Raw genomic sequence first — 27668 nt, 5'->3', positions numbered from 1 at the left:
AAAATCTATGCATTTAAAACTGCTAAAGTATATTGAAAGTTTTGGGTGAAGACTTGAGCTTCTCTAACAGGAGAAAGTTGATGTGCAGAATTAAATGATGGGCCTCGACTTTGTTAGTTTGGTGTTATAACTGGTGTTATTTGGTGTACAATATCACTTTTCCATGGGGCACCACCACATCTAGTTCAACAGTATATATATTTCTATACAAATAATATTTAACCCATTTTAAAACAGAGCATTTCTTTTAACATTTTACTGGAACAAAGCACTTAAAATATTTGTCAACGTCAGGATAATTATACAAAACTTAGACTACTATTCAATTTTCAATAATGTTGAAGTCAACTAATTATGTGCACTTTGCTGAATTAGAAATGTAATTCCAATGGTTTAGAATGTGATTCTAAAACTAGATTTTTATTTTCATTAAACTGCTGTTGTAATTTATGACATTTAATCCTTGCCAAACATCCATATAGTTTTAAATATCCATGCATCATTTTGTTTTAATAAGAATACCATTGTAGCATTATCAAATATTTGTTCAGAGGATTAGCATTTCCAAAATTCACAATCTCATTAGTTAGCATGCAGTAATAGTTATTTTCTCATATAGCATAATGCAAATGCATACAATAAAGTGGTAATTAATGTTAATATCACCTGTTACATATAAATGTGGATTAATTATCTAATTATCAGTATTTTAAACAAAAAATATTTTCTGTACTACATTAAAAATGAAACATAAATAGTCACTTTTAATGAAAAGCCCTAATATAAGATTCATGATAAGAGCTTGAAGAGTTAACGCTTGTATACTCGGGTCTAAGAATTTAATATAGCTGAAGCATTGCTAAAAGTCACGTTTCAATTTCTCTGCAAGAATAAAATGTACATTAGTATTAACAGCACGTTTATTGGCTTTAAACTAATTACAATATCAGGACAGAAAGGTTCTAACTGTTCCTTTAATGGTATCCCGGCAGATTGGGCACTTTCTCAGGGAGGGTGCACAGTCTGTACAAACAACCAAATGACCGCAAGTTATAAACACAACCGAGACCTCTTTGTCCATGCACACTTTACAAGTTCTTTCTTCCTGCAGCCTTCGCAATTGCTCTTCCATGGACAGGCCTAAGAAAATAAAAGTTGTTATCTCTTGACGACTTATGGTAATAGTTTGTTATCCAAATGTTAACCTCACAAATAATAGTTAAGAATTCATTTAATATCTATCTATATGTCATTGCATTTCAGTTTACTGCTTAAAATCTAAAATCTTCAAGTATTAAAACAGAAATCAGTCTATTGAAAACATAATACTAATTGATGCATTTGTACTTCTGTTGAACGATGGAAGTGGCTAAAGGAACAAAACTCACCCATCATATCTGATGCAGAATAAGATAAGCTTTGTTGAACTGAAACACAAAAAGATTAGAGCCTATCAGATCACAACAAGTAAATACCAACCAAAAAGTGTTCTATTCAAGATACTTGCATTGGTAGTACACCTTTATTGAGGTGTATCGAGAGGAGGGGTGTTGGTTGATGCCACAGAAAAAAAAAAAGAAGGCGATTCACTGTTACAAACCACAACTTAAGATGTAAAAAGGCAGTGGACAGAAGTTTCAGAAAGAGAAGCTGGAGCAACCTGGCTGGGGCCTGTGGAGCCTGTCCCGCTTAGGCGACTAATTAGGCGACTGCCAGGGACTAGTTTTAATTGAATTCACTTACGACACCTGGCAACAACCTACGACAGCACATACGTCAACCTATGACAGCAAAAATTGTCGCAGAAAACTTTCAACATGTTGAAAATTTTGCGGCAGTCGCCTATAGTCACCCAAAAAATCACCAAAGTGAGACAGGCCCATAAGGCCCTGCAAGAAGTATTAGACTTGGTTAATCACAAAATAGTACAACCATTGGATCATAAAAAATCTTCATTCAATATTAGTCAATATAGGTCCTATTTGACAATGTGCTTTATTCATTTTTATAGGAGTACAATTATTGCACTACATGTTATGAACTTGAGCAATAATTATCAATCAAGCGTGAAGTATTGTATAGCTGGCATTTAATAAAATGGACATTTGAATAGTTATTGTATAAATCCTCTACATTTCTTCTCTTGCCCTCTTGAATATTCGAAAAATGTATACAAACTTAAAACAAAGGGAATTACTGGAGTAATTTATGGGTATCCATTTCTAATACACCGCAAAAGTGGTGAAATATTGCAAAACTACCACCAACCTGAACAAAACAAAAATGAGTGTACTGAAAAGCTTCCCCCAAATAAACATTGTCCAATCAGAGCTTTGTTCTGAACACGAACTGAATAATTCTGTGCTCAAAACAAAGCTCATCAGCATATAGCTGATTGAAATATAGATGGACAGATAGGCAGGGAAAATTCAGGAGGGAAGGGGTTTTAATGACGTACCTACCTTACCTTCCACCACTCCAATCCCATTGCAAATAGCAAGAGTGCCGACTTATTACAGGGATTGAAACATGAAGTCCTATTAGCTCTACTGATCTTCTGGAGGAAAAACCAGTGACTGCTGTGAAAGTGCAGCTGACGACAAGGGAAAGACCGTGTGACAGCTTGGAGAGACAGCTGACAGGAGGAAATAGACTCCAACGGGGCTGTTATGGGCTAGTTACCCATAACAGCTGGCTCCGTCACCTTGTTAGGGCACAAGAGCCATCCTCACTTGGCTACAAAAAGTTGAAAGAGAAGAATACCCCCCCGAGTCTGCGAGACACAACATTGAATCAGGTAAGTGGCAAAACACTTGAAAAACGAGCAGCTGGACACGTTCTTCAGACCTGTAGGTGTGGCTGAATTAAAGTAACATCAACTTGTGGTCTCAAAATTCATCATGGACAGAAGAAATGCTTGACAATCCCCAACCCAGGGCCCCGCATTGACCAGATTCTGTCAAGAGGAAGGTCAAATCAGTCGGATGAAACTCAACGGCAGGAAGAAATCCCAGTCTGCAGAGCATCAGCACCCTACGGGATGTGGCAGAGGTTTCAGGCAACAATCCAAGACGCAACCAGGCACATCGTAAAGTGGAGAACATGCAAGGACGTAAGCCATTGGTGAAATGGCCAAAGTCTAACAGCAAGGAGTGGGAAATCATTAATGCAGATGTGATCTTAATCTTAAGTGGAATCAAGGGATCAGCAGAAAAGAAATTGGAGAAGATGGGTGATCTAGTCTACAGCTATGGAAAGGAGAAATTTGGTGAGAAGGAACATCTAAGCAGAAAAGATAGGTCTCCTCCCCCCAAGTCCCATCGTCTCCAGGAAATCCAATGACTTGTTAAAGAGGCCTGAGGAAGGTGTGGAAAAAAGCAACAGCAGAAGAAAGGGAGGGCATCAATCTCCTTCAAGAGAACCTAAAACAGAGGTTCTCGAAGCTGCTCAGAGCGGATAATTTAATTAAACGTCGCAAAAAGAAGGAAAATGCAAGAACAGACCTACAAAGATCCCCTTTAAGTTTGTGAAAGGCATTTTCACAAAAGAGAAAAGCGGATCCCTGAAAGCATCAAAATATGAGGTTGAAGGATACATCAGAACCATCCACATTGATGAGTTAAAAGATGAACCGACTTTTGTCCCCGCTGACATCCCACCAATCTCACCTCCACAACATCAATTTGACATCAGCCCTCCCAAGCTGAATAAGGTAAAAGTAGTGAGGAAGGCAAGAACGGCCCTAATGGTGTCCCGTATTGTGTTTACAAGAATGCCCCAGATATTCTGAAATTCCTCTGGAGGAACATGAGGGTTGTGTGGGAAAAGGAAGACATCCCCAAAGCCTGGTGAAGAGCGGGATGAGTGCTGATCCCAAAGGAAAAAAAAATTGTCCACCATCGAAGTTTCGGCAAATAAACCTTCTTTACATAGAGGGCAAGATCTTTTAGTGTGGTGGCGAAAAGACTTAAAGTATCTGAAACAAAACCATTTCATTGATACGTCAATCCAAAAGGCTGGCATAGCAGGCTTCTTGGGATGCCTTGGACATACCAGCATCATATGGCATCAAATCCAGACTGCTAAGAAAGAACAAAATAATCTGCATGTCTTGTTCCTCGATCTGGCCAACGCCTATGGATCATTTCCTCATTCGCTACTGTGGACTGCTTTTGAATTCTTTCAGGTGCCTGCAATAATAACAAATCTAGTAAAAAAACTACTTCCAGGATCTGCAATTTTGTCTCACAACATCAGACTTTACCACAGCGTGGCAACCACTGGAAGTAGGCATCATGGCGGGGTGCACCATCTCCCCATTGACCTTCACTATGGCAATGGAGCTCATTATCAGAGCATCTAAAGGGGTTGTGGGAGGAAAACGGCTACAGTGTGGTCAGCGATTGCCACCGGTACGAGCCTATATGGACGATAGAACGACACTAACAACAACTGTTCCCTGCAGCAAGGGACTTCTGGAAAAACGTCATCAAAACATCACATGGGCAAGGATGAAGATTAAACCCAGCAAGTGCAGAAGCATCTCCATTGTCAAAGGTCAAGTCAAGGATCAAAGATTTCATATTGACGGAATGCCTGTTCCAACTGTTTCAGAAATGCCAGTGAAGAGTTTGGGCCGATGGTATGATGCAAAGCTCAAGGACACCGAGCAGTTTGAACAACTGAAAAAGGATACCATCATGCACATAGCTCGCATCAACAAGACCTTGCTACCAGGAAAACTCAAGCTGTGGTGCTTGCAATTTGGCATACTACCAAGAATCATGTGGCCTTTAACTATGTATGAAATCCCCATCAACAAAGTGGAAAAGCTTGAAAGAATGATCAGCACACGTGTGAAACAGTAGCTTGGACTTCCACGATGCTTAAGTGCTTTTGGATTGTACGGGAGTGGCAAATTGCAGGACATGGAAGAGTTCAAATGCACTAAAGCAAGGTTGGTCATGACCCTCACTGAATCTGAAGATACTGTTATTCGAACAGCGGCCCCCAGTGTGGCAACGGGGAGGAAGTGGACCCCATTTGAAGCTAAGTCTGCTCTTCATTTCCGAGATGTGGTTGGCCAGTCCAACACGGGAGAGCCGGGCTCGTCACAAAAGCTCCTCAATGGCACAAGGCAACATCAGTGTAGTAGAGACGGCTCGTGGTGGAGGAGGTGAGAAGACGGGAGGAGGCAGAGCGACACACCAAGGCCATCTCAATGGCGAAGCAGGGTCAACTGGGAGAGCCTGGAAAAGAGGAAACTCAGCTGGCGTGACATCTGTCAAATGGAGGGATCTCGGCTTAGTTTTGTCATCAGAGCCACTTATGATGTTCTACCATCACCCCAGAATCTGAAGCAGTGGTTTGGAGAAGACCCCGCTTGCTCCCTTTGCCAAGCACCTGCATCACTAAGGCACATTTTAACAGGATGCACTATGAGCCTCGGCCAAGGGGTTATACTTGGCGGCATAAACAAGTTCTCAGACAGCTGGCTTCAATCCTGTAACAGAGGCGAGCGATCACAAATGCTTCCCCACCAACATCGGCAGGAAATGTCCACTTCACAACATTTATACCAGCAGGCCAACCTCCAGAGAACATCAAAGGATGCAAACATTCTGCAGCCTGCTTGGGATTGGAGAATGGAAGTGGACTTAGAAAAAAAGCTTGCGTTTCCCCCAGATATTGTGGCTACAACACTCCGGCCAGACATGATCATGTGGTCCACAACAGCCAAGCTGGCATACATTGTGGAATTGACAGTTCCATGGGAAGATGGTGTTGAAGAAGCTTATGAGAGGAAAAAGACCAAGTACTCTGAACTGGCAACTGAAGCTGCCCAGAATGGCTGGAAGGCCAAGATTTTCCCTGTCGAAGTGGGATGCAGGGGATTTGTTGCTACAACTATGACCAGGCTATTAAAGAAAATGGGGGTGAGGGGTCGCTCCCTCAAACAAGCAATCACGTCATTATCAAATTCTGCAGAAAAAAAGCAGCAATTGGATTTGGATCAAAAGGAGAGATAACAATTGGGCTGCTAGATGAATACAGGAGGGTATGGAATTGAGGGGGGGTGTAACTGGGACGCCAGGTATCACCGTTGAGCCCTCTGGAGATGTTGTGGGCTTATCAATGAAACGTCAAAGAAGGAGGGTGCCCACCTGATGACCCCGATGACGTACCTACCCTACCTTTCACCACTCCAATCCCACTGCAAATAGCAAGAGTGCCGACTTATTACAGGGATTGAAACATCAAGTCCTATTAGCTCTACTTTCCATTCTTCCTTCTCATTGGCTGAGAAAATATTAACCTAGAATAGAAATCTGAAATATCCAGATAAAACAAACCACGACTACAAAAGTATTTTACAATATTTACAAGAATCTTTTTTTACTTGATTTAGTTTAACATGCACGCTTCGGTTTAACATAAAATGGAAAAATAAAAGTTTGCCAAATTACTTACCATACAGCTTTTCATGCAGATCAGGTTCGTATTTCAAAAGTGCATCTCTGAAGGCTTCAGCCGCTGCACTTTCTTTGTGAATAATCACATCAACTAGCTCTTTGACTTGTTCATTTGCACAAGGCTTTTGCTTGATCGCATTACTTTCCATTTTACTTATAATTGAACGCATTTCTAGATCTTCAAGCAACGGTATTATATTTGTCAAATTATGACTCAAAGCAGCACAGTTCTTTTTCAATAGCAATACATCTACAAATAGGAAACAAAATTCAGTCAGAATGTGTAAGAAAGAACTGCAGATGTTGGTTTAAATCGAAGGTAGACACAAAATGCTGGAGTAACTCAATGGGTGAGACAGCATCTCTGGAGAGAAGGAATGGGCGTTGTTTCAGTTCGAGACCCTTCTTCAGACTGATGTCGGGGAGGGAGCGGGACAAAGATAGAATGTAGTCGGAGACAGTAAGACTAGTAAGATCTGGGAAGGGGATGGAGAGAGAAAGTAAGGGCTATCTGAAGTTTGAGAAGTCAATGTTCATACTGCTGGGGTGTAAACTACCCAAGCGAAATATGAGGTGCTGTTCCTCCAATTTGCGCTGGGCCTCACTCTGACAATGGAGGAGGCCCAGGACAGAAAGGTCAGATTGGGAATTGGGGGGGGGGGCAGTTGAAGTGCTGAGCCACCGGGAGATCAGGTCGGGTAAGACGGACTGAGCGGAGAAGTTGACACCTGGAACAGCGGATACAGTAGATGAGGTTGGGGGAGGTGCAAGTGAACCTCTGCCTCACCTGGAAAGACTGTTTGGGTCCTTGGATGGAGTCAAGGGGGGGAGGTAAAGGGACAGATGTTGCATCTCCTCCAGTTGCAGGAGAAAGTACCTGGGGAGCAGGTGGTTTGGGTGGGAAAGGACGAGTTGACCAGGGAGGGAACGGTCTCTGTGGAAAGCACAAAGGGGTGGAGATGGAAAGGTGTGGCCAGTAGTGAGATCCAGTTGGAGGATTATATGCTGCATGCGACAGCTGATGGGCAGGATGGTGAGGACAAGGGGACTCTGTCCTTGTTATAAATGGGGGAGGGGGAGAAAGAGCAGAGCTGCGGGATATCGACGAGACCCGAGTGAAAGTTCATCTGTAATGAAGAGGGGAAACTGTTTCCTAAAGAATGAGGACATCTCCGATGCCCTGGTATGGCTCATCCAGGGAGCAGATACGGCGTAGAGAGAGGAATTAGGAGTAAGGGATAGTCTTTACAGGAAGCAGGGTGGGAAGAAGTGTAGTCAAGATAGCTATGGGAGTCAGTAGGTTTGTACTACAAATTACTACAAACATCAAGTAGGCCAGGCAGCATCTGCAGTAAGTTAACGTTTCTGTCAGAACTGGGAATGAGAGAACAAAACGTTCAGTAGCAGAGGTGGGGGAGGGATGGGTTAATGGAAAAGGTAAGAACAATGGTTCGGGTCTATGGATCATGAGAAGGGAACATAACAGGTATCGCATCTCCTATAGTTGCTTGGGTAAGTCCTTTAAGATGTGGTTGGTGGGGATGAACACGTGATCAGGGAATCAAAACAATGTTCCCTTCACAATGCAAGGCTGGTGGTGTAAACTTGATCCTTCATTTGCATATGGTATTATGGATAAAAACGGCAGCATTTGCTGGTGATCAGGAAATATATTTATTTTAAAATTTCCAGACGAGGAATTCTGAGGTCTACAGTTCTGAGAATACAGTTCTTAGGTCTATTTTCCATGCAGGCCACTATGACAAACAAGTCTTAAAATCAGCTGAACATACCACAGAACTGCTCAAAGGTGTTGCACATGACACTTTAGTAGATTAACTATGCTCAATTTATCAAATGATACACAAGTTTTGAAACTATGATGAAATAAGCTTGACATCTGGATATAAGGGATTCAGCTTTCTGGTAGAGTGGTAATCTGTCATTATAACCATAGCACCAATAAAAGAGCAAGCAACATTCAATAGTATACCTTCAGTCATTTCTTCCAGTTTTCTTTCTTTGTCATCTTGCCTTTCATCGTCTTCCGCATTCAATAAGTCGGTCACTAGTTCTATAACAGATTTATAATTCTCGCCACTTATGACTATTTTTCTTTGGACTGTCTGCTTCACAAGTTTTCGACCAAAACCCATTTCCATCGCTCCCTTAACAACTGGTGTGTTCATCATGACAGCATCCTCAGAACGATCTTCCCCAGGCTCAAAACGAGCTAAAATCAAATTGAAAACATTGAAAAGGTTTTAGACAATTTAAACGCTTCCAAAGCCATTATTCTAGATTAATAATTAGAGCTGTCCATTATTTCACTATAGCATTCTGAAAAGTGCTGGACACACTTAAGATGTTCAATGGTTAAATTATGACCAAAATTATTTATAACTTCTTAATGCTCCTGGCTTAGAAGTTAAATACAATTGAATTAGGATTCTACTAGTTTGGGGGTTATTGTTATGTTTCTGCTCAGAAAGACAATCTAAAGGGCCTGTCCCATTTGGCCATCATTTGCGCGTCACGCAGATGACGCGCAAAGATTTTGTACATACCAAAATCCTCAGGAGCCGCGTGCGACCGCGTGTCACTGCCTGTGTCGCCGTAATGCGCACCATGCATGCATCACGTGCATGTCACAACGCGCGCGTCATAACGGATAAATGATGTCGTGTAAATTACGCGCAAATGACGGCCAAGTGGGACAGGCCCTTAACAGAAAGATTAGTCAGCTAATCACTACTTGAATGACAATGAAGGCAAGCATTCACAATATCTCTTCAATCTGCTTAAACATGGAATATGCGCATTGCAAGTTTCCTAGTAAAATGCAAATATCCATACTAGTAAACAAAACAAGAAGCAAATCACACCAAACCTATGCAAAACAATAAAAAATAATTTGAATTAACCAATGACAGCACTCCTTTGCAAAGTACTAGAAGTTTAAACATAGACAAAAATGTTGGAGAAATTCAGCGTTTACAGCAGTACCCGAAATGTTGCCTATTTCCTTCGCTCCATAGATGCTGCCTCACCCGCTGAGTTTCTCCAGCATTTTTGTCTACCTTCGATTTTCCAGCATCTGCAGTTCAAACATTGTCACTAACGATCACTAATCCATCAGGTGAAAGATCCTTAAATGTTTCCCTCTGCCCTGATGTCAAACCCGGATTTTTAATTTCTGTACCATTCTTCCCAGATTCATCCTGTCTATGTAGACTTCACATTCTCTCCCCACCCTGCTCATATTAAACTGTTGACCACCTCTAATCGCCCAGTTACAGGAAGGATGTCATTAAACTGGAAAGAGCGCAAAAAGGATTCACAAGGATGTTAATGGATCCGAAGGATTTAAGTTATGAGGGGTTGGATAGGCTGCATCTTTCTTCCCAACAGCATGGGAGGCTGAAGGGTGACCATAGAGCTATATAAAATCATGAAAGTCATAGATAAGACAAATAGCCAGTCTTTCCTCCAGGGTAGAGGAATCTAAAACTCGAGGGCATAAAGGAGAGGGGGGAAATTTTTAAGAAACCTGAAAGGTAACCTTTTCACATAATGAATGGTGCATATAAGGAACAAGCTGTCAGAGGAGGTGGCAAAATTACAACATTTAAAATACATTTGGATGGGTTCAGGGAAAGAAAGGTTTGGAGGGATATGGGCCAGGTGCAGGCACGTGCAATTGCTCCATTGAGAAGCTTGGTTCGAATAGACGAGTTGGGCCGAAGAACCCATTTTCGAACTGTATAGTTATAGGAGTGTATATAATAGTATGTTTGAAGGTTAGCAAAGAACGGGGATTAGCAATCTGGAGTAAATAATAGCATAGAAAATATTTTACTTCTTCAAACAGTTTTGGAAATGTTTTATAGTTACCAGATGTTTGAGTTTCCTCCAAGATATCATCAGAAGTGGAATGCAGCTTTAAAAGGAAATAGTGATACGTTATTTTTTTTTAATATATATTGTTTAAAGTACAGATGTAGACACTGAATACACCTTTTTAAATTAATTGAAGCGATATGTTACCTGGAAATCAAGTAGATTTGGAAACCTTGCCTGAATCTGATTTACAAATGTTTGTCCCTTCTCCTGGAGAAGATATTCACATCTGAAGTGATAATATACAGATAAGTTAAAACCATGAGTAGATATTAAGAAGAGAGAATGCAATCCTATTCTTTGGAAGTTACTAAAAATCTAAGAACTAAAGGATTCACTAAAGATCATAAATCAGTCTCATTCACACATATAGTTTGGCTCAAATCAATTATTAAGTATTTATAACAGAATTGTGAAGTATAAAAAATATCATAGTCTGGCTACCTAACCAGAACCTGACCACATGTTGGATTTAGACCGCAGGCTGGGTCAAGTCCTATTATAATGATGCAACTCATGACCTGATCCAGATAAAGATAGCCCACCCAAGATCACTACATGTAAATTGCATGTCTAAGATTCCAACAATCATAGTGACATGGATAAACCATCAGGTCTCAGATCGAAGGTACACAAAATTGCTGGAGAAACTCAGCGGGTGCAGCAGCATCTATGGAGCGAAGGAAATAGGCGACGTTTCGGGCCGAAACCCTTCTTCAGACTGATGAGGGGTGGGGGGGGAGAAGAAAGGAAAAAGGGAGGAGGAGCCCGAGGGCGGGGGGGGATGGGAGGAGACAGCTCGAGGGTTAAGGAAGGGGAGGAGACAGCAAGGGCTAGCAAAATTGGGAGAATTCAACGTTCATGCCATCAGGACGCAAGCTGCCCAGGCGGAATATGAGGTGCTGTTCCTCCAATTTCCGGTGTTGCTCACTCTGGCAATAGAGGAGACCCAGGACAGAGAGGTCCGATTGAGAATGGGAGGGGGAGTTGAAGTGCTGAGCCACCGGGAGTTCAGGTAGGTTATTGCGGACTGAGCGGAGGCGTTCGGCGAAACGATCGCCCAACCTCCGCTTAGTCTCCCCGATGTAAATCAGCTGACATCTAGAGCAGCGGATGCAGTAGATGAGGTTGGAGGAGATACAGGTGAACCTTTGTCGCACCTGGAACGACTGCTTGGGACCTTGAATGGAGTCGGGGGGGGAGGTGAAAGGACAGGTGTTGCATTTCTTGCGGTTGCAGCGGAAATTGCCCGGGGAGGGGGTGGTATAGGAGGGAAGGGAAGAATTGACAAGGGAGTTGCTGAGGGAGCGGTCTTTGTGGAAGACCGGAAGAGGAAGATCCTCTCTCCGGAGACAGTTTCACTTTGAAGAAGTTCTCCTCCTCTCTCCGGAGACACACAACCTCCTCTCTAACCTTTGAAGAAGGTCTCAGATCGAGTTCTTTATATCTGTCGGTAGGTCAGGCTAGTATGGGGATCCATTTTGTATGATAGCAGACCGCTTTCTCATCTTATTCAGAAAATTGCAAACATTTCAACGTGTTATTTGCTTATTTCAAAATTTACCTTGGGAACCATTTTGCATGTTCCACCCATGGGTCATCTCCAGCCTCCCAGCTCCTCAGGCCCCCATCACAATAAAAGCATTTCACATCATCATTTTGACCTGAGTTTTTTTAAAAAAAACAATTATTCTCAACTTAATTTGCTGGTAATCCAAAATATCACATTGAGTTAGGTTCCTTCTAAATACCCATTTTTCATCCTTTTCAGGAAAATGTTAAAAAAGGAACAAAATACTACGATGGAGGCAGTTTAGAAATGGAAATGAGTGAAGTTTATTTTATCTAACATTTATTTTGATGTACTACAGGATGACCAACATCTGTTCTTCAGCTTGAGAACTAGATACAAAATGAGCATATTGTCACATGAAAGTGGTAGTTCAAATAGACTTGGTGGTGAAGAAGGTGTTTGGCATGCTTGTCTTCATTGGGCAGGCTATCAAATAGTGAAGTTGAGACATTGTGATACAGCTGTACAAGTCACTGGTGAGAACACACTTGAAGTATTGTGTTCAAAAGCGATTTGAACATCGTTTTATGAAGAATATTAGGGTCAACCTTTTCCAATCAGTGTAGCCCGTATCTGAAATGAGCTGCCGGGGGAAGCAAAGGAAACAGATACAATTACTACTTTCAAAAGACACTGGACAGATGTACGGATAAGGAATGGTTTGGAAATATATGGGCCAAATGCAACCAAATGGAACTAGCCCAGTATGCCAACTTGGTCAGCATGGACAAGTTGAGGCCAAAGGGCCTGTTAATGTTGTAAAGCTCTGTGACTATGACTCAACTGTAATCATGCAAGGTACAATTAAATCTCGATGCTCGATTTGATCTTTGCGATTCTGAATTATTCATGGGAACATTACCCACCTCACTGTTGCTGGTCTGGGGAAATAGTAGACTGAGCCAGCAATCAATTGTTACAGCCAATCGAAGAGGAGTCAATGATGCGTATTTAAGACACGTATTAAATACCTCAGTACTCAAGCTGGACAATTTTATTCTTTAAAAAGACGGTAGAGCAGACCATAATAAAGGAAGGCAGCAATTAACCTTCTGTTCTAACTGATCAGTCTGATTTCTCCCACTGCACTCCCATCACACAAAATTAGGCTAAATAGTGGCATTAATGAATAGCATTCCAGAATAAGTTTATAAATTTTCATAAAAATAACAATTAAGGTGCACGATCCCCAAAGCAGCCCAACCATTTCTTTGGCTCCATTTATAAACTAACTTCAGTACTTCCTCCAATTAGAATACACGAGTTACAATTTTATTCAATGTCTTCAGGTAACAGTGCCAAAGAGTCATTGAGTCTGGAAACAGACCTTTCGGCCCAACTTACCCACGCCGACCAACATGTCCTATCTACAATAGTCCCATTGGCCCACTCTTATCCCATAACCCTCTAAACCCATCCTATCTATGTAGCTGTCCAAATGTCTCTTAAACCTTATGATGGCACCTGCCTCAACTCCCTCCTCCAGCAGCTAGTTCCAAATACCCATCATAATGTGTGAAAAAAAAGTTGCCCCTCAGGTTCTTATTAAATCTTTCTCCCATCAACTTAAACCCAAGTCCTCGTGTTCTCGATTCTCCTGGGCAAAAGACTGTGCATTTACCCGATCTATTCTTATCTTGTTCACCTCCAGAAGATCACCCCGCATCCTCCTGCTCTCTGAGGAATAAAGTCTTAGCCTGCTCAACTTCTTCCTATAGCTCAGGCCCCAAGATGCCACATTCAAGGGACTATGTACCCGCACTCCCATATCCCTCGGCTCTACAACTCTCTCCAAAGCCCTGCCATTCTCTGTGCAGATCCAGTCTTTGTTAAGCTGCCTAATATGCAATACCTTGCACTTCTCTGTATTTAATTCTGCCAACATACCCTTAGCCCACCTGCCCAATCAATCAAGATCATGCTGCAATTTATGACAATCATCTTCAATATCTACAACACCACGTACCCACTTTAGTGTCATTGAGTGAAATAGCAATAAAACGCACGTACCGACATAGTAGAAACCAGCTCTAGATAGCTGTTCAGGCTGAATAAAATTCCTAACTGGCCAACTTGAAAATGTCTGTAGACGAGTATCATAAGACTGCATTTCGGGATGTCTTGGATGCAGAACTGCATGTTGATTTGATCTTTGTGATTCTGAATTATTCATGGGAACATTACCCACCTCATTCCCCAAAATAAAGGGGCAAGAAGGGAAATGCCTCCTATGTTCAATTATTGCACGATCTCCAGGTTCCCAGTTACTTAATCTTCCACCACAGACAAAGCATACAACTTTATCATCTTCCCCAGTATAATGAAACCCAGCTTTCGCTAGCTCTGCTGGCATTAAAGAAGAATATGATGGCCAATTCTGAAAAGTTTGAAGTCTTGTTTCTTCACTACACATAGCTACAATGTATTGAGGGTATCTCAATTGATGAGAAATATCTTCCACGCTTCTTGTGGCCACTGGATCAGGAAGATTACAGCAGTGCAAGTTAGAAGATGTTCCATTTTCATAAAAAGAAGTGTGAGTAAAAGAACCACTTGACAGAGGAAATCGAGAGCGACTTGAAGGGCAGTCAATGCCCAAGCGTAGGCTATTGATAAAACTGCAGTCTGGGTTACTCCTTTTGTGCCTTTCAACAGCATTATCTCCCAGCTGCCAGTCTTCAACAATAACCCCACAAGAGAAGCAGCATACTTTGTCACCTGTATTGGTGTAATAGAATCCAGCACGTGCAAGATTCCTTTCTGATATCAAAACACTTGCCGGGAATTTAGCAAACGTTGAAATACGATAAAGTTCTGAAGACAGGTCATACTGCAGTTCTTGATCTCCACCTATTCTAAAATGGCCAAAACTTGAATTTTGAAGTATATTCATGAAAATTGTTTTGAAGAATGGGGGCATACCTTTCTTCGGGAGGAGCTTTGTTACTGGTTTTCAAAGCTAAAACGAATGAACCTAGGATCAAATTTTAAGATTGAAGCACACCCAGGTAATTTTGAGTCCAGCGGAGATTGTTATGGTGGGCAGGAAGTAGCAGTAGTATTAGTAGTAGTAGGCACGAGACTATAGGTGAAAAATTGGTGCAAGGAAAAGAAGAAAGTGAAGGACTTATACAGGAAATGTAACTCAGCAGTATTCTATATAAAGAAACTTACAAAGAATAAAATTACAAAAATTGAGCAGAAAATTGACACGGCTTCACTTAAAAAGAAGCCTTCCTGAAAAATTATAACTGAACAGAAACAAAGCTCCTTCCAAAAAAGGTATATGCCCGTTGATATTTAAGTTTCCATCTTGAAGTTAAAGCTTCAACTTAAGAAAAGGTGTATCTTCTTTACTGGAAATATTAGCATTACAAAAATAACTGGAGATTGTCAGTCGTCGAAAGAAACCTGAGGAAGAAAAAAAAAAGTATTTAGCAAAATGTTTCTTAGCTACAACACCGTACCTTGCAGCCATCATATTTTAATCTTTGTTTACTTTTATCAACATTGTTGATATTAAAGTACATTGCAGTTTAATAAAGTTAATGATAAACGATCCTCTAACATTGTCAAATTTCTTATTATTTGTCAAGCTTCTTAACCACTTTGGGGACAATAGTAGAAACACAGAAGCATAAATCGTTAAACATTTGGCTGCATGCAATCAAAGAACTTCACGACACAGGCAACTTAAGGGCCTGTGTCCCACTTGCCGATTTTTTCGACGACTGCTGGCATAATTGACTAACATATCAGGTCACCAAAAAATTTGCGTGTGATGCGGTGTGACAGCGTATTGACACGCGGTATTTTTTCAAGTGTCACAACATTTTTTTTGTCGCCGCTGGAATTTGAAATGTTCAAAATCCAGCGGCGACCCTGATATGACTCCATCAGTCGCCAAAAAAAAATCGGCAAGTGGGACAGGCCCTTTATGCTACCAACACTGCTTCCACCTCCAGACCCTCATTCACACTGCATCTCAAACTGATCCCTGGTATAAGATAGCTCTTCAAATCATTTATCACAGAAATCAAATTTCAATAAAGACAATTTAGTGACTGCAATGTGAGTAAAGTTTTGCAATGGAATGATCATTGTGCTTTAGCGAAAGCAAAAATCTGAAAAGTTTTTAAACTTCTCAGTTTCACACACTGATTACTTCAATTGTTTTTTTAAAAACACCGTAACAAAATCGGCAGGACATTACCTAACATCGTCCCTAAAGGTTAGCAAATCAATTTCAAAATATACCTCAATTTTTAAGTGGTAAGCTGGTTAATGTGCATTAGTTTGACGGCTTTCAGTACTCAACTTCTTAAAAGCCTAAATGTCTGAGCAGGTCTCTGGTATATTAAAGACCTTTGCTTTGGTAATCAATGCAATCTCTTTGACGAGGCTTCACACTACTTTTAAATGATATTTAGTACACAGAATGGGTTCAATTTAAAGTATGCGGTCTTCATAATACAAACAGTTTAAAGCTGCCAAATTTTCTCAATAATGTTAGCGTCAAACAGCACCTATGATGACATCATAATGTTCAAGATCACTTAATGATTCGTAAACTGGTCAATATATGAATGTGATTTGAGGGGGGATCTTATAGAAACTTACAAAATTCTTAAGGGGTTGGACAGGCTAGATGCAGGAAGATTGTTCCCGATGTTGGGGAAGTCCAGAACAAGGGGTCACAGTTTAAGGATAAGGGTCCTCATCTTTTAGGACCGAGATGAGAATAGTGAATCTCTGGAATTCTCTGCCACAGAAGGTAGTTGCGGCCAGTTCATTGGCTATATTTAAGAGGGAGTTAGATTTGGCCCTTGTGGTTAAAGGAATCAGGGGGTATGGAGAGAAGGCAGGTACAGGATACCGAGTTGGATGATCAGCCATGATCATACTGAATGGTGGTGCAGGCTCGAAGGGCCGAATGGCCTACTCCTGCACCTATTTTCTATGTTTCTATGTGATACACAATTTAAGACTAGGTGGACAGGAATGAACATATGTAATCTCTCGGGGCCCATTCACTAGGATCACAGTTGATCTGTGATCCAATTCCAAACATCCACCTGTCTGCACATGCCCATATCCCTTTAAATCTTTCATTGATAAGTATTTATTTTAATTAACAGTTTTAATTGCCATTTGTGGAAAAATCCAAATTTCTACCACTGCAGTTTTCGTTTAATTCAGTCTTTAAAGGACTGGCTCGAGCTTTCAGATTATATCCTTTAGATCCAGACTCCCCAATCAAACTACCCTTTCAGTTACTTTTACTACCTTGAATACTTCAATCAAATTGGCACTTAATTACTGGAAAGCCCTTGTATGAAGAAACAATAAACTCCATTATCAATTTCAACCCATGTGCTTGAACATGAGAGGGATAGACAGAGTTGACGTGGATAAGCTTTTCCCACTGAGAGTAGGGAAGATTCAAACAAGGGGACATGACTTGAGAATTAAGGGACAGAAGTTTAGGGGTAACATGAGGGGGAACTTCTTTACTCAGAGAGTGGTGGCTGTGTGGAATGAGCTTCCAGTGATGGTGGTGGAGGCAGGTTCGTTTTTATCATTTAAAAATAAATTGGATAGTTATATGGATGGGAAAGGAATGGAGGGTTATGGTCTGAGGAGCAGGTATATGGGACTATGGGAGAATATATGTTCGGCACAGACTAGAAGGGTAGAGATGGCCTGTTTCCGTGCTGTAATTGTTATATGGTTATATGGTATAGTGGACAGTATATAAGGTTAACAAAGATCACAACAGGATCCAGATCAATTGAGAACAAATTAAGCAAAGTGTTGCATTTTGAGAAGTTAAACCATGAGAAGACTTGTACAGTAAATGGCAGTGCCCCTGGAGTGTTGTCGAACAAATAGACCTGGGGGAACACGTACATAGTTCCCTGAAAGTGGCAACCCAGGTAGACATGGTACAGGTGCACAACCTTTTATCCGAAGATCCAAATAACGAAAACCTCCGAATAGCGGACATTTTTTCAGTCCTTGAAGAAAGGACCTTGAAAACGTTCACCGAGGGCGGCCCGCAGAGGTGACAGCGGAACCTCCGGTCGGTCCTCGAAGAAAGGGGAACTAAATCCCCATTCATAGAAGGGAAGGTGAGGGTATATTGCGCGGGAGGGTTAATAATTGACAATCTGCTGCTGCCTGCCCGCTGAGTTAAAAAGTTCCCACGGTAGACTCACGATACACAGTGTATCGTGAGTCTTGCGTGGGAACTTTTTAACTCAGCAGGCAGGCAGCAGCAAATTGTCGCTCCCTTCAGTTTCACCCCACTTACACCCCTCTGCTTCCCGGCCATGTGTGTGACCCCTTCCCTCCCCTCTCCAGCTCCCCGCGCATTGCACCGGCGCGGGGGCTTTGCACTGTCTTCACGTTGGAGCCAGTGCCAGTCACCGGAGACGTCAGGACCAACGGGACACCGACCCCCAGGCCCACTGCAAGCACGGAGAACCCAGAGACCCACAGCCAGCAGCAGCCCAGCCCCGTTTCAATTCCAGAGGAACACGCTCTCCGCTGTCCCCGTAGGGACAGAAGCTGATGGCTCGGGCTGTGACGTCTCCGGCCACCCCCCTGTACAGGAGCTGAGACTGGGAACTGTGGGGTTGTTTGCAGTTGCAGAGGGAGGGGGCAAGGGCGGTACAGTTCCCAGTCTCAGCTCCATTCCAGGGGGGTGACCGGAGACATCAGGACCAACGGGACACCGACTGCAAGCACGGAGATCCCATAGACTCACAGCCAGCAGCAACTCAAGCCCAGCCCCGCTCCAACTCCAGAGGAACCCGGGTTGCGGATGTGGGGGCGCAGCTCGGGCTGTGGGCGAACTGCCACTTGTCGCTGTAGCGGCGCATCGGGGAGCGGGTTCCTGTTGGTCCTGACGTCTCCGGCCGTCCCCCTGGACAGGAGCTGAGAGACGTCAGGACCACCAGAAGCTGCTCCCCGATGCGCCGCTACAGCGACAAGTGGCAGTTCGCCCACAGCCCGAGCTGCGCCCCCTCATCGGGACACCGACCCCCAGGCCCACTGCAAGCACGGAGATCCCAGAGACTCACAGCCAGCAACAACTCTAGCCCAGCCCCGCTCCAACTCCAGAGGAACCCGGGTTGCGGATGAGGGGGCGCAGCTCGGGCTGTGGGCGAACTGCCACTTGTCGCCGTAGCGGCCCATCGGGGAGCGGATTCCTCTGGAGTTGGAGGGACAGGGAGACACAGCGGCTTTTGAGAATGGTGGGCAATCACTTCCAAAGTTCTGCCCACACAGTCAGTACACCTCTCCTACACTTGTCTCCCGCACTAAGATCATTTCGCAGAGAATGATCCCAGCCTAACCCTCCCTATTCTCTCCTATTCTGCAAAAAAATCTACATTGAAGACTCAAACTCGCGATCGAGTAACTGCCGGGATCGAGGCACAAACTCGCGACGTTGCGGATACGAGCCGAGCACTCTACCACTGAGCCAGCCGTTAAAATCTACGCTAAAAATCTTCCATTCCGAAAGCCGAAAAATTCTGAATTACGAAAAGTGTCTGGTTCCAAGGCTTTCGGATAAAAGGTTGTGCACCTGTATTGAGGGTATCTGGCATGCTTGCCTTCATCAGCCAGGGCATTGAGTAACATTGTCCACGAGTCCACGCTTGGAGTATTGTCTGCAGTTCAGGTCGCCTAGCAATGGGAAGGATGTCACTAAAATGGAAATGGGTACACGAAAAATTCACATGGATGTGGCTTGTATTGGAAGGCTTAAGTTATGAGAGATTGAATAGGCTGGGACCGTTTCCCCTGGAACATAGGAGGCTGAGGAGTGATTCTATTGACGTATATAAAATCATGAGGGGCATAGATAAGATAACAATCACTGTATTTTTCCTAGGCTATGTAGGGGAGCCTAAAACGAGAAGACAAGTTCATGGTGAGATGGGAAAGAGTAAAAGGGAACTCGAGGGGCAACTTCATCCTACAGAGCGTGGTGGGCACATGAAAAGTGCTGCCATTGAGAGTAACAGGAGTAGATACAACTTATAATATTTAAAAGACATTTAGGCAGACACATGAATGCAAAAGTTCTGAGAATATGGCTACTTCTAGCAAATGGGACTAGCTCAGATAGGCAACTTGGTTGGCATAGAGGACTGTGCCCATGGGCCTATTTTTGTGACTCCAGTAAGGGGGCACAACTGAAAGGAGTCATTTATTTTCCCAGAGGACTGTCTTTGGAACTCTTTACCACAAAGATGTCGTTGGCTTTGTGCATATTTATGCCCGTCCTACTGAACGGCCATGACCTGTAACTTCTACTAGCTTTGAAAGTCCCCTCTGCCCCCACATGGTAAATTTAAAAAAAATTATTCAAAAATAAAATCTCTTCCATTTGAGTATTAACAGGATTGATTGGTACATGGCAAACATAACATGCTAGCAAGTTAATGATTCAAAGAAATAAGATACGATTGAGACCCTCTGGATCTAACTTCGAACAGAAAAGTAGAGCTTAGGAACAGGCCTTAAGCCTCACGACGTCTGTGCTGAACAGGAGGCCAAGGTAAAGTAATCTCATCTACCTGTGCATGATCCATATCGCTCCATCCCCCTGCATATCTATGTGCTATCTAAAAGCCTCTTTTAGATACCCACCACCATCCATGGCGATGTGTTCCAGATACACACCACCTTTTGCATAAAATAATCTTGATCCACACATCTCCTTTAAATTTTGCCCTCTTAAAAGTAATGCCTTAATCTTTGATATTTCCACCCTGGTAAAAAGGTTCTGACTATCTCCCCTATGTCTCATAATTTTATACTTCTACTATTAGGCAACATCCCGTTAAATCTCTGCACCCACCCTAAAGCCTCAACATCCTTCCTGTAATGGGGCAACCAAAACTGCACGCAATACTCCAAATGCTACCTAACCAAAGTTCAAAAATGCTGCAACATCTATTTGTGTTACTAACTATTAGTGTTGCCTTCTTGCCTGTATTGCCGCCCAAGGTTCAATCTTTACAATTAAGAGTCAAGAGTCAAGAGTCAATTTAATTGTCATTTGGACCCCTGGAGGTCCCCAAAAAATGCTTTTCTGCAGCCATACATTACACAAAAATAGACCCCAGACTTCTACGCAATTACATTTTACAAAACTCCATCACACCACTTGTGATATTGAAAAAAACTTTCTGTCCACTTAGTCCCCCCCCCCGATGTCAGAGTCAAAGTCAAAGCCCCTTTGTTGGCGATTCTGAACCGCGGCCAATGAAGCCATATGCTTGAAATCCTGCAACACCGGGTCTTGGTGTTGAGCCCCCAACTTGAGTTACACTTGTAAAGTGGCCATTGGACCGCGCGGGGCAACTGGTCAGGCCCCGCTCCAGGAGCTCTTCAACCCCGCAACACGGGAGAATTTAAAAATATTTGGAGGAGCCCCGAAAATTATTTTCAAAATTCCAGGGATTTTATTTCCCGCATTTGGAGACTGACAGTAGCAGCCTCCGACTCAGCAGCAGCAGCGGCATCGCAGCAATTTTCCAGAAGCAGCATGGGCTCCTCCACCGCTCCCCCCACGTCCGGTCTCGGCCAGCTCCGCGACGGTGGTGTCGGCACCAGAGTCCCCGGCTTCTTCCCGTTGGAGGCCGCTCCTCGTTGCAAGATATTCCGAGAAAAGGTCGGGTTGCGGGAAAGATCTCAATGATCGGGTCTCCAGGGGGAGAGATTCAAAAGTTTTTCCCCCCCCCCCCCCCCCTCCCACCACCCCCATCCCCCCCCCACACACAACCCAAGCAAAATTTCAAAAACTACAAAAAAACATGCCAAAAAATAATAAAACGCGGTGCTGCAGAGGCCGCTGGACCAGAGTCGCGCCGCCTACCTTTTCTTTTTAGGGGAGACAATCACAGGGACTCCTTTTGTCCCCTAAAATGCTTTAACAAAAAAACAATCAGCTTCTACGCAATCACCTTCCAATGCTCCCACACCACTTGCTATATTGAGTTAGAGACTTCTGTAATTAGTCCCAATTCAGTCACTCCTTTGTTCTTCTGAACTTCCCAATAACATATTCTTGAAATCCTGCAATTATTAAGCCAAATGATAACTTGAGTTACACTTGTAAATGTCATTGGACCTGGAAACTGGGTAGTTAAAATATACAAAAATTAAAAATATTTGAAGGAGAAATTATTTTCAAAATTATACATTTTATTTCCCGCATTTGGACACTGACAAGTGTTTATTACCCATCCGCAAATTTCCAGAAGAGATGGGCACCACGTTCTAAATGCAGTTGTTCCATTGCAGATATTCCTACAATGATCTTGGGCAGGTTTAAGGAGTCATACCAGGGACAATAAGAAAAGCAATATTTCAAATCAAATGAAATGCCTCTTAGAACACGTGGTGATGTTTTCATGGAACTTTCCATGCTTGCTTTTCTTCATGGGAGAAATCACAAGTTTGGCAAATGCTGACAGGAATAGCCAAGTAACTCCAGTGCACTTTCTGGATGATACACCAGTAATGAACATTTAAGGTCACCCATCCCTTCTCTCCAGAGATGCTGCCTGTCCCCGCTAAGTTACTCCAGCATTTTGTGTCTATCTTCGTTGTAAATTAACATCTGCAGTTCCTTCCTACACATCCTGAACATTTAGGAATGTGGATTGGGCACTTATTAAATAGGCTACTTTATCCTGGTTGGTGTTATACTTCCTGTGCTATTGTTGGTGTACTAATCCATGTGGATTGTCTCCTTGTCATGGTGGAGAAGCTTGTGTGGACCTGAGATCCTGAGAGCGATGCCGTCTGGAGCTATGCCACCCATGGCGGTAAGGTCAAGGGGGAGAGGTCTCGACAAAGAGCCATGCCACCAAGATACAGACACGGTGGAACCGGAGGACGACTGTCAAGGTCACAACGGTGGGAAGGCGGTGAAGGTAGCAGAAAAGGGCCACCAGTCGTCTCGAACTCCATGCCACTTTAAACCCAGAACTGTCACGCACCTGTGCACCAGTCTCCTCCATAAACAAAGTCACGCACCCTGGAGGGGTGAAGGAAAACACCAAATGCAAACCTCCACTGCCTTGTGGCTATTACATTATTCAGGCGAAGACTGGATCTGGCAGAATACGTGGAGGAGACCACCATTTGGCGGTCCAACGGGTAGGAAGGTGGACCCAGCAAAGCGTCGTGGAGCACAATTAGGGCACAATGTTTACCGAGAACACTGGTGGCCATCCACTGCATCCTGACCTATCACCAGCCGTCTTGACTATGTCTTGCCACTGGATCCAGATAGGCCGGGACGAGAGAGTGAGGCTGACGATTTGTGCAACTCTCCCTCACTTTAATCCATGTCAAGCACAAGTCATGACTTCAGGACCCGTACCGCCCAGCTGGGTGAAGCAAGATCACCACGGGAGCGCGTGAAGCTGAGAAGAAGCGTACTGCAAAAGCTCAGAGAAAACGTGCCTCGCGCGAGGCTCGAGCCACTTCAACTTCTACTGTAGCACCCACCCAACTGTGTCGCATATGCGGGCGAGCCTTCCGGGCCCGGATCAGTCTCACCAGTCACTTCCGGACCCACAACCAAAAACACTGAAGTCATGGTCTTCTTCGACTACGAAGAACGAACAACAACAACAACCCATGTGGGAAATATTTAATCACACTCCTGCTGGAAAGTTTGAGGTCAGGAGAGGAGTCACCGCTATAAGATAGCCAAACACCGTCCAGATCCTATGGTACCAGTAATTGCATGGCTATTCTGGGTGAGAATTTTGTCAATGGAAATGCCCAGACTGTTGATGGTGGGGAACTTGCCAGGAATTGAGTGTTATTATTCAAAAATCTTAAGGGTAGATTTGGGGACGGTTGCTTATGACGAAAGAAATGCCAAAAATTAAGTTGAAGATAGATCAACGAAGGAAATAGCCTAGAAAAGCTATAGCAAAGATATCCGAGTTGATTTACTTCCAATGACCGTAAACCTCCTTTATGTGAGATTAGACTCCGATCACTGGATTGTTGTCTCCCCTTAATGCCCATTTTTCATTGGTGTTGCACTTAGTCAAATATTGTCTTAGTGCTAAGGGCAAATTGCTCTTGGATTAGCTCTCAGACAGAAGAAGCGTAACCTATCCACCTTTTTCCAGAACTTGCTTGGCACATCTTTAAATGTTGCCACTCTCACCTTAAATTTAAGTCCTTTGATTATTTCATCCTGGGAAAAAGATTCTGACTGTCCTATCAATGCCTCTCATAATTTTCTGTACTTCTATCAGGGCACCCCTCAATCTCTGGTGCTCCAGAGAAAACAATCCAAGTCTGTCCAACCGCTCACTGTAACTAATACCCACTTATCGAGGCATCATTCTGGTAGATCTTCTTTGCACCCTTTACAAAGCCTCAACATCCTTCTTGTAAAGGGGAGGTGACAACCGCATCTACTACTCCAAATGTGGCCTAACCAATGTACCATAAAGCTGCATTATGTCTTCCTGATTCTTATATTCAATACCCTACGAAAGCAAACATGCCATATGCTTTCTTTACCACTCTATGTACTTGTGTTGCCAGTATCAGGGAGTTACGGACTTGAATCCCAAGACAGCTCTGTACATCAATGGTGTATATTTTCTTCTTACATTTAACCTCCCAAAGTTCAACACTTCATCAGATTAAACTCCATTATTGACATTATTCCACACATTTCTGCCACTGAGCTATATCCCGCTGAACACTTTGACAACCTTCCCACAGTCCACGACCTTTGCATCAGCTTAATCTGCATATTTACTAACCAATAGCAGAGGTCCCAGCATATATTCCAAAGTAACTCGTTATCACAGACTTTCATCTAGAAAATTGCCCTTCTGTTGGTCAGCTAGTTCTGTAGCTTACATGGATTTTATTTAGTAAGGAATTTGATAAAGCCCACTCCCCCCTATTCCCCCCCCTCCCCCTCCCCGCACCCTAATCAATCATCCTTGTTGCCTCCTCAAAAAACTCAATTAAGTTACTCATATACAACCTGCTGTATGCAAAGCCAAAGATAGACACAATTAACTGGAGTAACTCAGCGGGACAGGCATCATCTCTGGCGAGATTTGGGTCGAGACCCTTCTTCAGATATTCGATACAAACCCATTCTTTAGAAATGTTTCAATCAAGACAGCCAATTACCACATCCTCAAGGGAAGTAGGCATTGGGAATTTATGCCAAGCTTGCCTGCAACACCCAGAATCCTGAAATAATTTAAGAAAACTAGATATTAAATCTTACCTGAACAGTTACAGATGGCTTCCTTTCACTGCCCTGTTTAACTTTTTGTGACTTAGTTTCGTTTCGCAATACTGGCAGTGAAAAAGTGTTGAGAGGAAGTCAATGTGTACACGATACCAAGATACTAAACGTCACACATTCCTGTCCCGATGCAGCCTGTCCGGTTGAGTTACGCCAGTATTTTGTGTCTATCTTCTATTTAAACCACCATCTGCGGTTCCTTACTAAGTTTCCCTGCCTCTGACTCAAAAGCATTAAAATTTACGGTAACACGTCAGACAGACCTTCAAAGGGCGGCCACCTAACCACAAGGAGGAGTTACCCTCATGAGATGGACCAAAGATCTTTGAGATGGACTAATAAGGTGAATTAATCAGCAGTTAGTCAGGGGCCTGACTGCTCTGTAATTTCTTCACCAGGCCGCTCTTTCCACTGACGATGTATCCGTTCCACTGACAATTTATCATGAAAGTCACTTACCCGTTACAGGGAAACGACGTGAAACCACAGCGATTTCCGGGAGAAGCACGACGCTGCTGTGCTGGCCTCTCCCCTGTTGTTGCTGCTGCTGCTGCTGCTTCTCGGTTGCTCCTCCCTTTCTTCGCCAGCAGCCCAGACCTTCAGTCCGTGCTCGGGAACTGCTGTGCACTCGGCTCGGCTCAGCTCAGCTCAGCTCCCTTCCCTTCCCTTCCCGGGGAGTTCGGTTGCCTACCCCACCCCCCACCACCGGGGCAACGAGACGCCCGCTCGGCCCCTCCACCTCCTGCTAGCCCACCGACCGGCACCGCCCCCTCTGCAACGCGCCGACCGCTCGGCCCCTCCCCCGGCTGCTAGCCCCCCTCTCCACCCCGGGCAACGCGCCGACCGCTCGGCCCCTCCCCCTCCTGCTAGCCCACCGACCGGCACCGCCCCCTCTGCAACGCGCCGACCGCTCGGCCCCTCCCCTCTCCTGCTAGCCCACCGACCGGCACCGCCCCCTCTGCAACGCGCCGACCGCTCGGCCCCTCCCCCTCCTGCTAGCCCACCCCGCGGCCGCCAACCCCCGTTGGTGCTCGCTGAGCTGCCCCGCGCCCCGTCGACGGCGCTGTACTGCGGCTGCGCAGTGGCCCAAATCAGGGGACAAACAAACGGCCGCTGCTTTCCATTGGCGGCCTCTGCGCTCGCGGATTGGCCGTTGCTGGGACTTTCCGCCGCTGCTCCACACCAAAGATCCTATAGCAGAGCTCCACACCAAAGATCCTATAACGAGGCACCGTGTGGATCATCAGCGCCCAGCACACGCACGCACAAACTCTGCAATTAAAAACTGCAAATACCCTGACAGTTTGCAGCAAAGATCTTCTATAATCTTTGGTTTGCAGACTAGGTTTCAGGTCGAAAAACCTTCCTCAGATCTTGGAAAGTGACAAATTGCAGCCTCTTGTGTCCTTCCTAACATATGGCTTGCGTAAATCTCGTTGCGCTTATGTGCAATGACAATAAAATATGTTATTATTATTAGGAAGGGACTGCTGATGCTGGGTTACACGGAAGATAAGACTCAAAAAGCTGGAGTAATTCAGCAGGATGGCCAGCATCATTGGAGAGAAGGAATGGGTGACGTTTTGGGTTGAGACCCTTCTTCAGACTGAGTCTGGGGAGAGGGAGACACAGAGATAATGGAGTGTAAGGTGTGAAACATTAGACATTAATGCCCCTGTCCCACTTAGGAAACCTGAACGGAAACCTCTGGAGACTTTGCGCCCCACCCAAGGTTTCCGTGCGGTTCCCGGAGGTTTTTGTCAGTCTCCCTACCTGCAACCTCCGGGAACCGCACGAAAACCTTGGTGCGGCGCAAAGTCTCCAGAGGTTTCCGTTCCGGTTTCCTAAGTGGGACAGGGGCATGGGGACAAGTCTAAAGGGAAATGTAGAATGGATGTTTGTTAGCGAGAAGGTGGTGACAACAAACCGCAGTTGCAGGAAGTCTGCAATAAAAGAAAATGCTGGATATGTTTTGCAGATTCTGCAGAAAGACAAACTAGGTTTCAGGTCGAAAAAACATTGTCAGAACTGGGAAAGTGACAAAACTGCAGTCCCTTGTGTCCTTAACATATGACTTGTTTGTTATCCCCGTCTCCTTCCACGAATCAAGAGTCTAGAGTATTTTATTGTCACATGTCCTAAAACAAAATAATGCAATTCTTACATGCAGTCGCAAAATAGCTATGCAAACATAGTATGTACATGGAGGAACTGCAGATGCCGGTTTACAACAAAGATGGACATAAAAATGCTGAAGTAACTCAGCAGGTCAGGCAACATTCCTGAAGAAAAGGTGATGTTTCAGGTTGATGCCCTTCAGTCAGGGAAGATGGAAACATGATATGAAGAGGCACAAAGAACAAATGAATGAAAGGTATGCAAAAGGACCAATCAA

General features: G+C 43.9%; 1 protein-coding gene across 3 annotated transcripts; it reads right to left on the bottom strand.

Moving 5' to 3' along the window:
* Positions 1–399: 399 nt before the first annotated feature.
* birc2 (baculoviral IAP repeat containing 2) lies at positions 400–25936 on the bottom strand. 3 transcript variants are annotated; one of them, XM_055637358.1, is made up of 9 exons: positions 25733–25936; positions 13957–15357; positions 11938–12037; positions 10521–10602; positions 10368–10413; positions 8467–8706; positions 6472–6723; positions 1389–1427; positions 400–1140 (listed from the first exon to the last, which is right to left on the bottom strand). In XM_055637358.1, exons 2-9 carry the CDS (start codon positions 14864–14866, stop codon positions 947–949), a joined length of 1863 nt encoding a protein of 620 aa, XP_055493333.1. In that variant the 5' UTR covers positions 14867–15357; positions 25733–25936; the 3' UTR covers positions 400–946. The 3 variants fall into 3 exon arrangements, with proteins under 3 accessions (XP_055493333.1, XP_055493335.1, XP_055493334.1); XM_055637360.1 differs by lacking the exon at positions 25733–25936 and adding an exon at positions 25537–25681; XM_055637359.1 differs by lacking the exon at positions 25733–25936 and adding an exon at positions 25253–25517.
* Between the last annotated feature and the right edge of the window lie 1732 nt (positions 25937–27668).

Source organism: Leucoraja erinacea, chromosome 6, assembly GCF_028641065.1.
Source record: "Leucoraja erinacea ecotype New England chromosome 6, Leri_hhj_1, whole genome shotgun sequence".
Classification (NCBI taxonomy): Eukaryota; Metazoa; Chordata; class Chondrichthyes; order Rajiformes; family Rajidae; genus Leucoraja; species Leucoraja erinaceus.
This window is presented reverse-complemented; position numbering and strand designations above follow the sequence as displayed.

Excerpts from the sequence above, each read along its gene's own strand:
- birc2 (XM_055637358.1), bottom strand. The coding sequence starts at position 14,866 with ATGCCCCCATTCTTCAAAACAATTTTCATGAATATACTTCAAAATTCA. Across the intron at positions 6,724-8,466 it reads ACTGGAAGAAATGACTGAAG|ATGTATTGCTATTGAAAAAG; the intron begins GTATACTATTGA and ends TCCTATTTGTAG. Across the intron at positions 1,428-6,471 it reads TCTGCATGAAAAGCTGTATG|TTCAACAAAGCTTATCTTAT; the intron begins GTAAGTAATTTG and ends TTTGTGTTTCAG.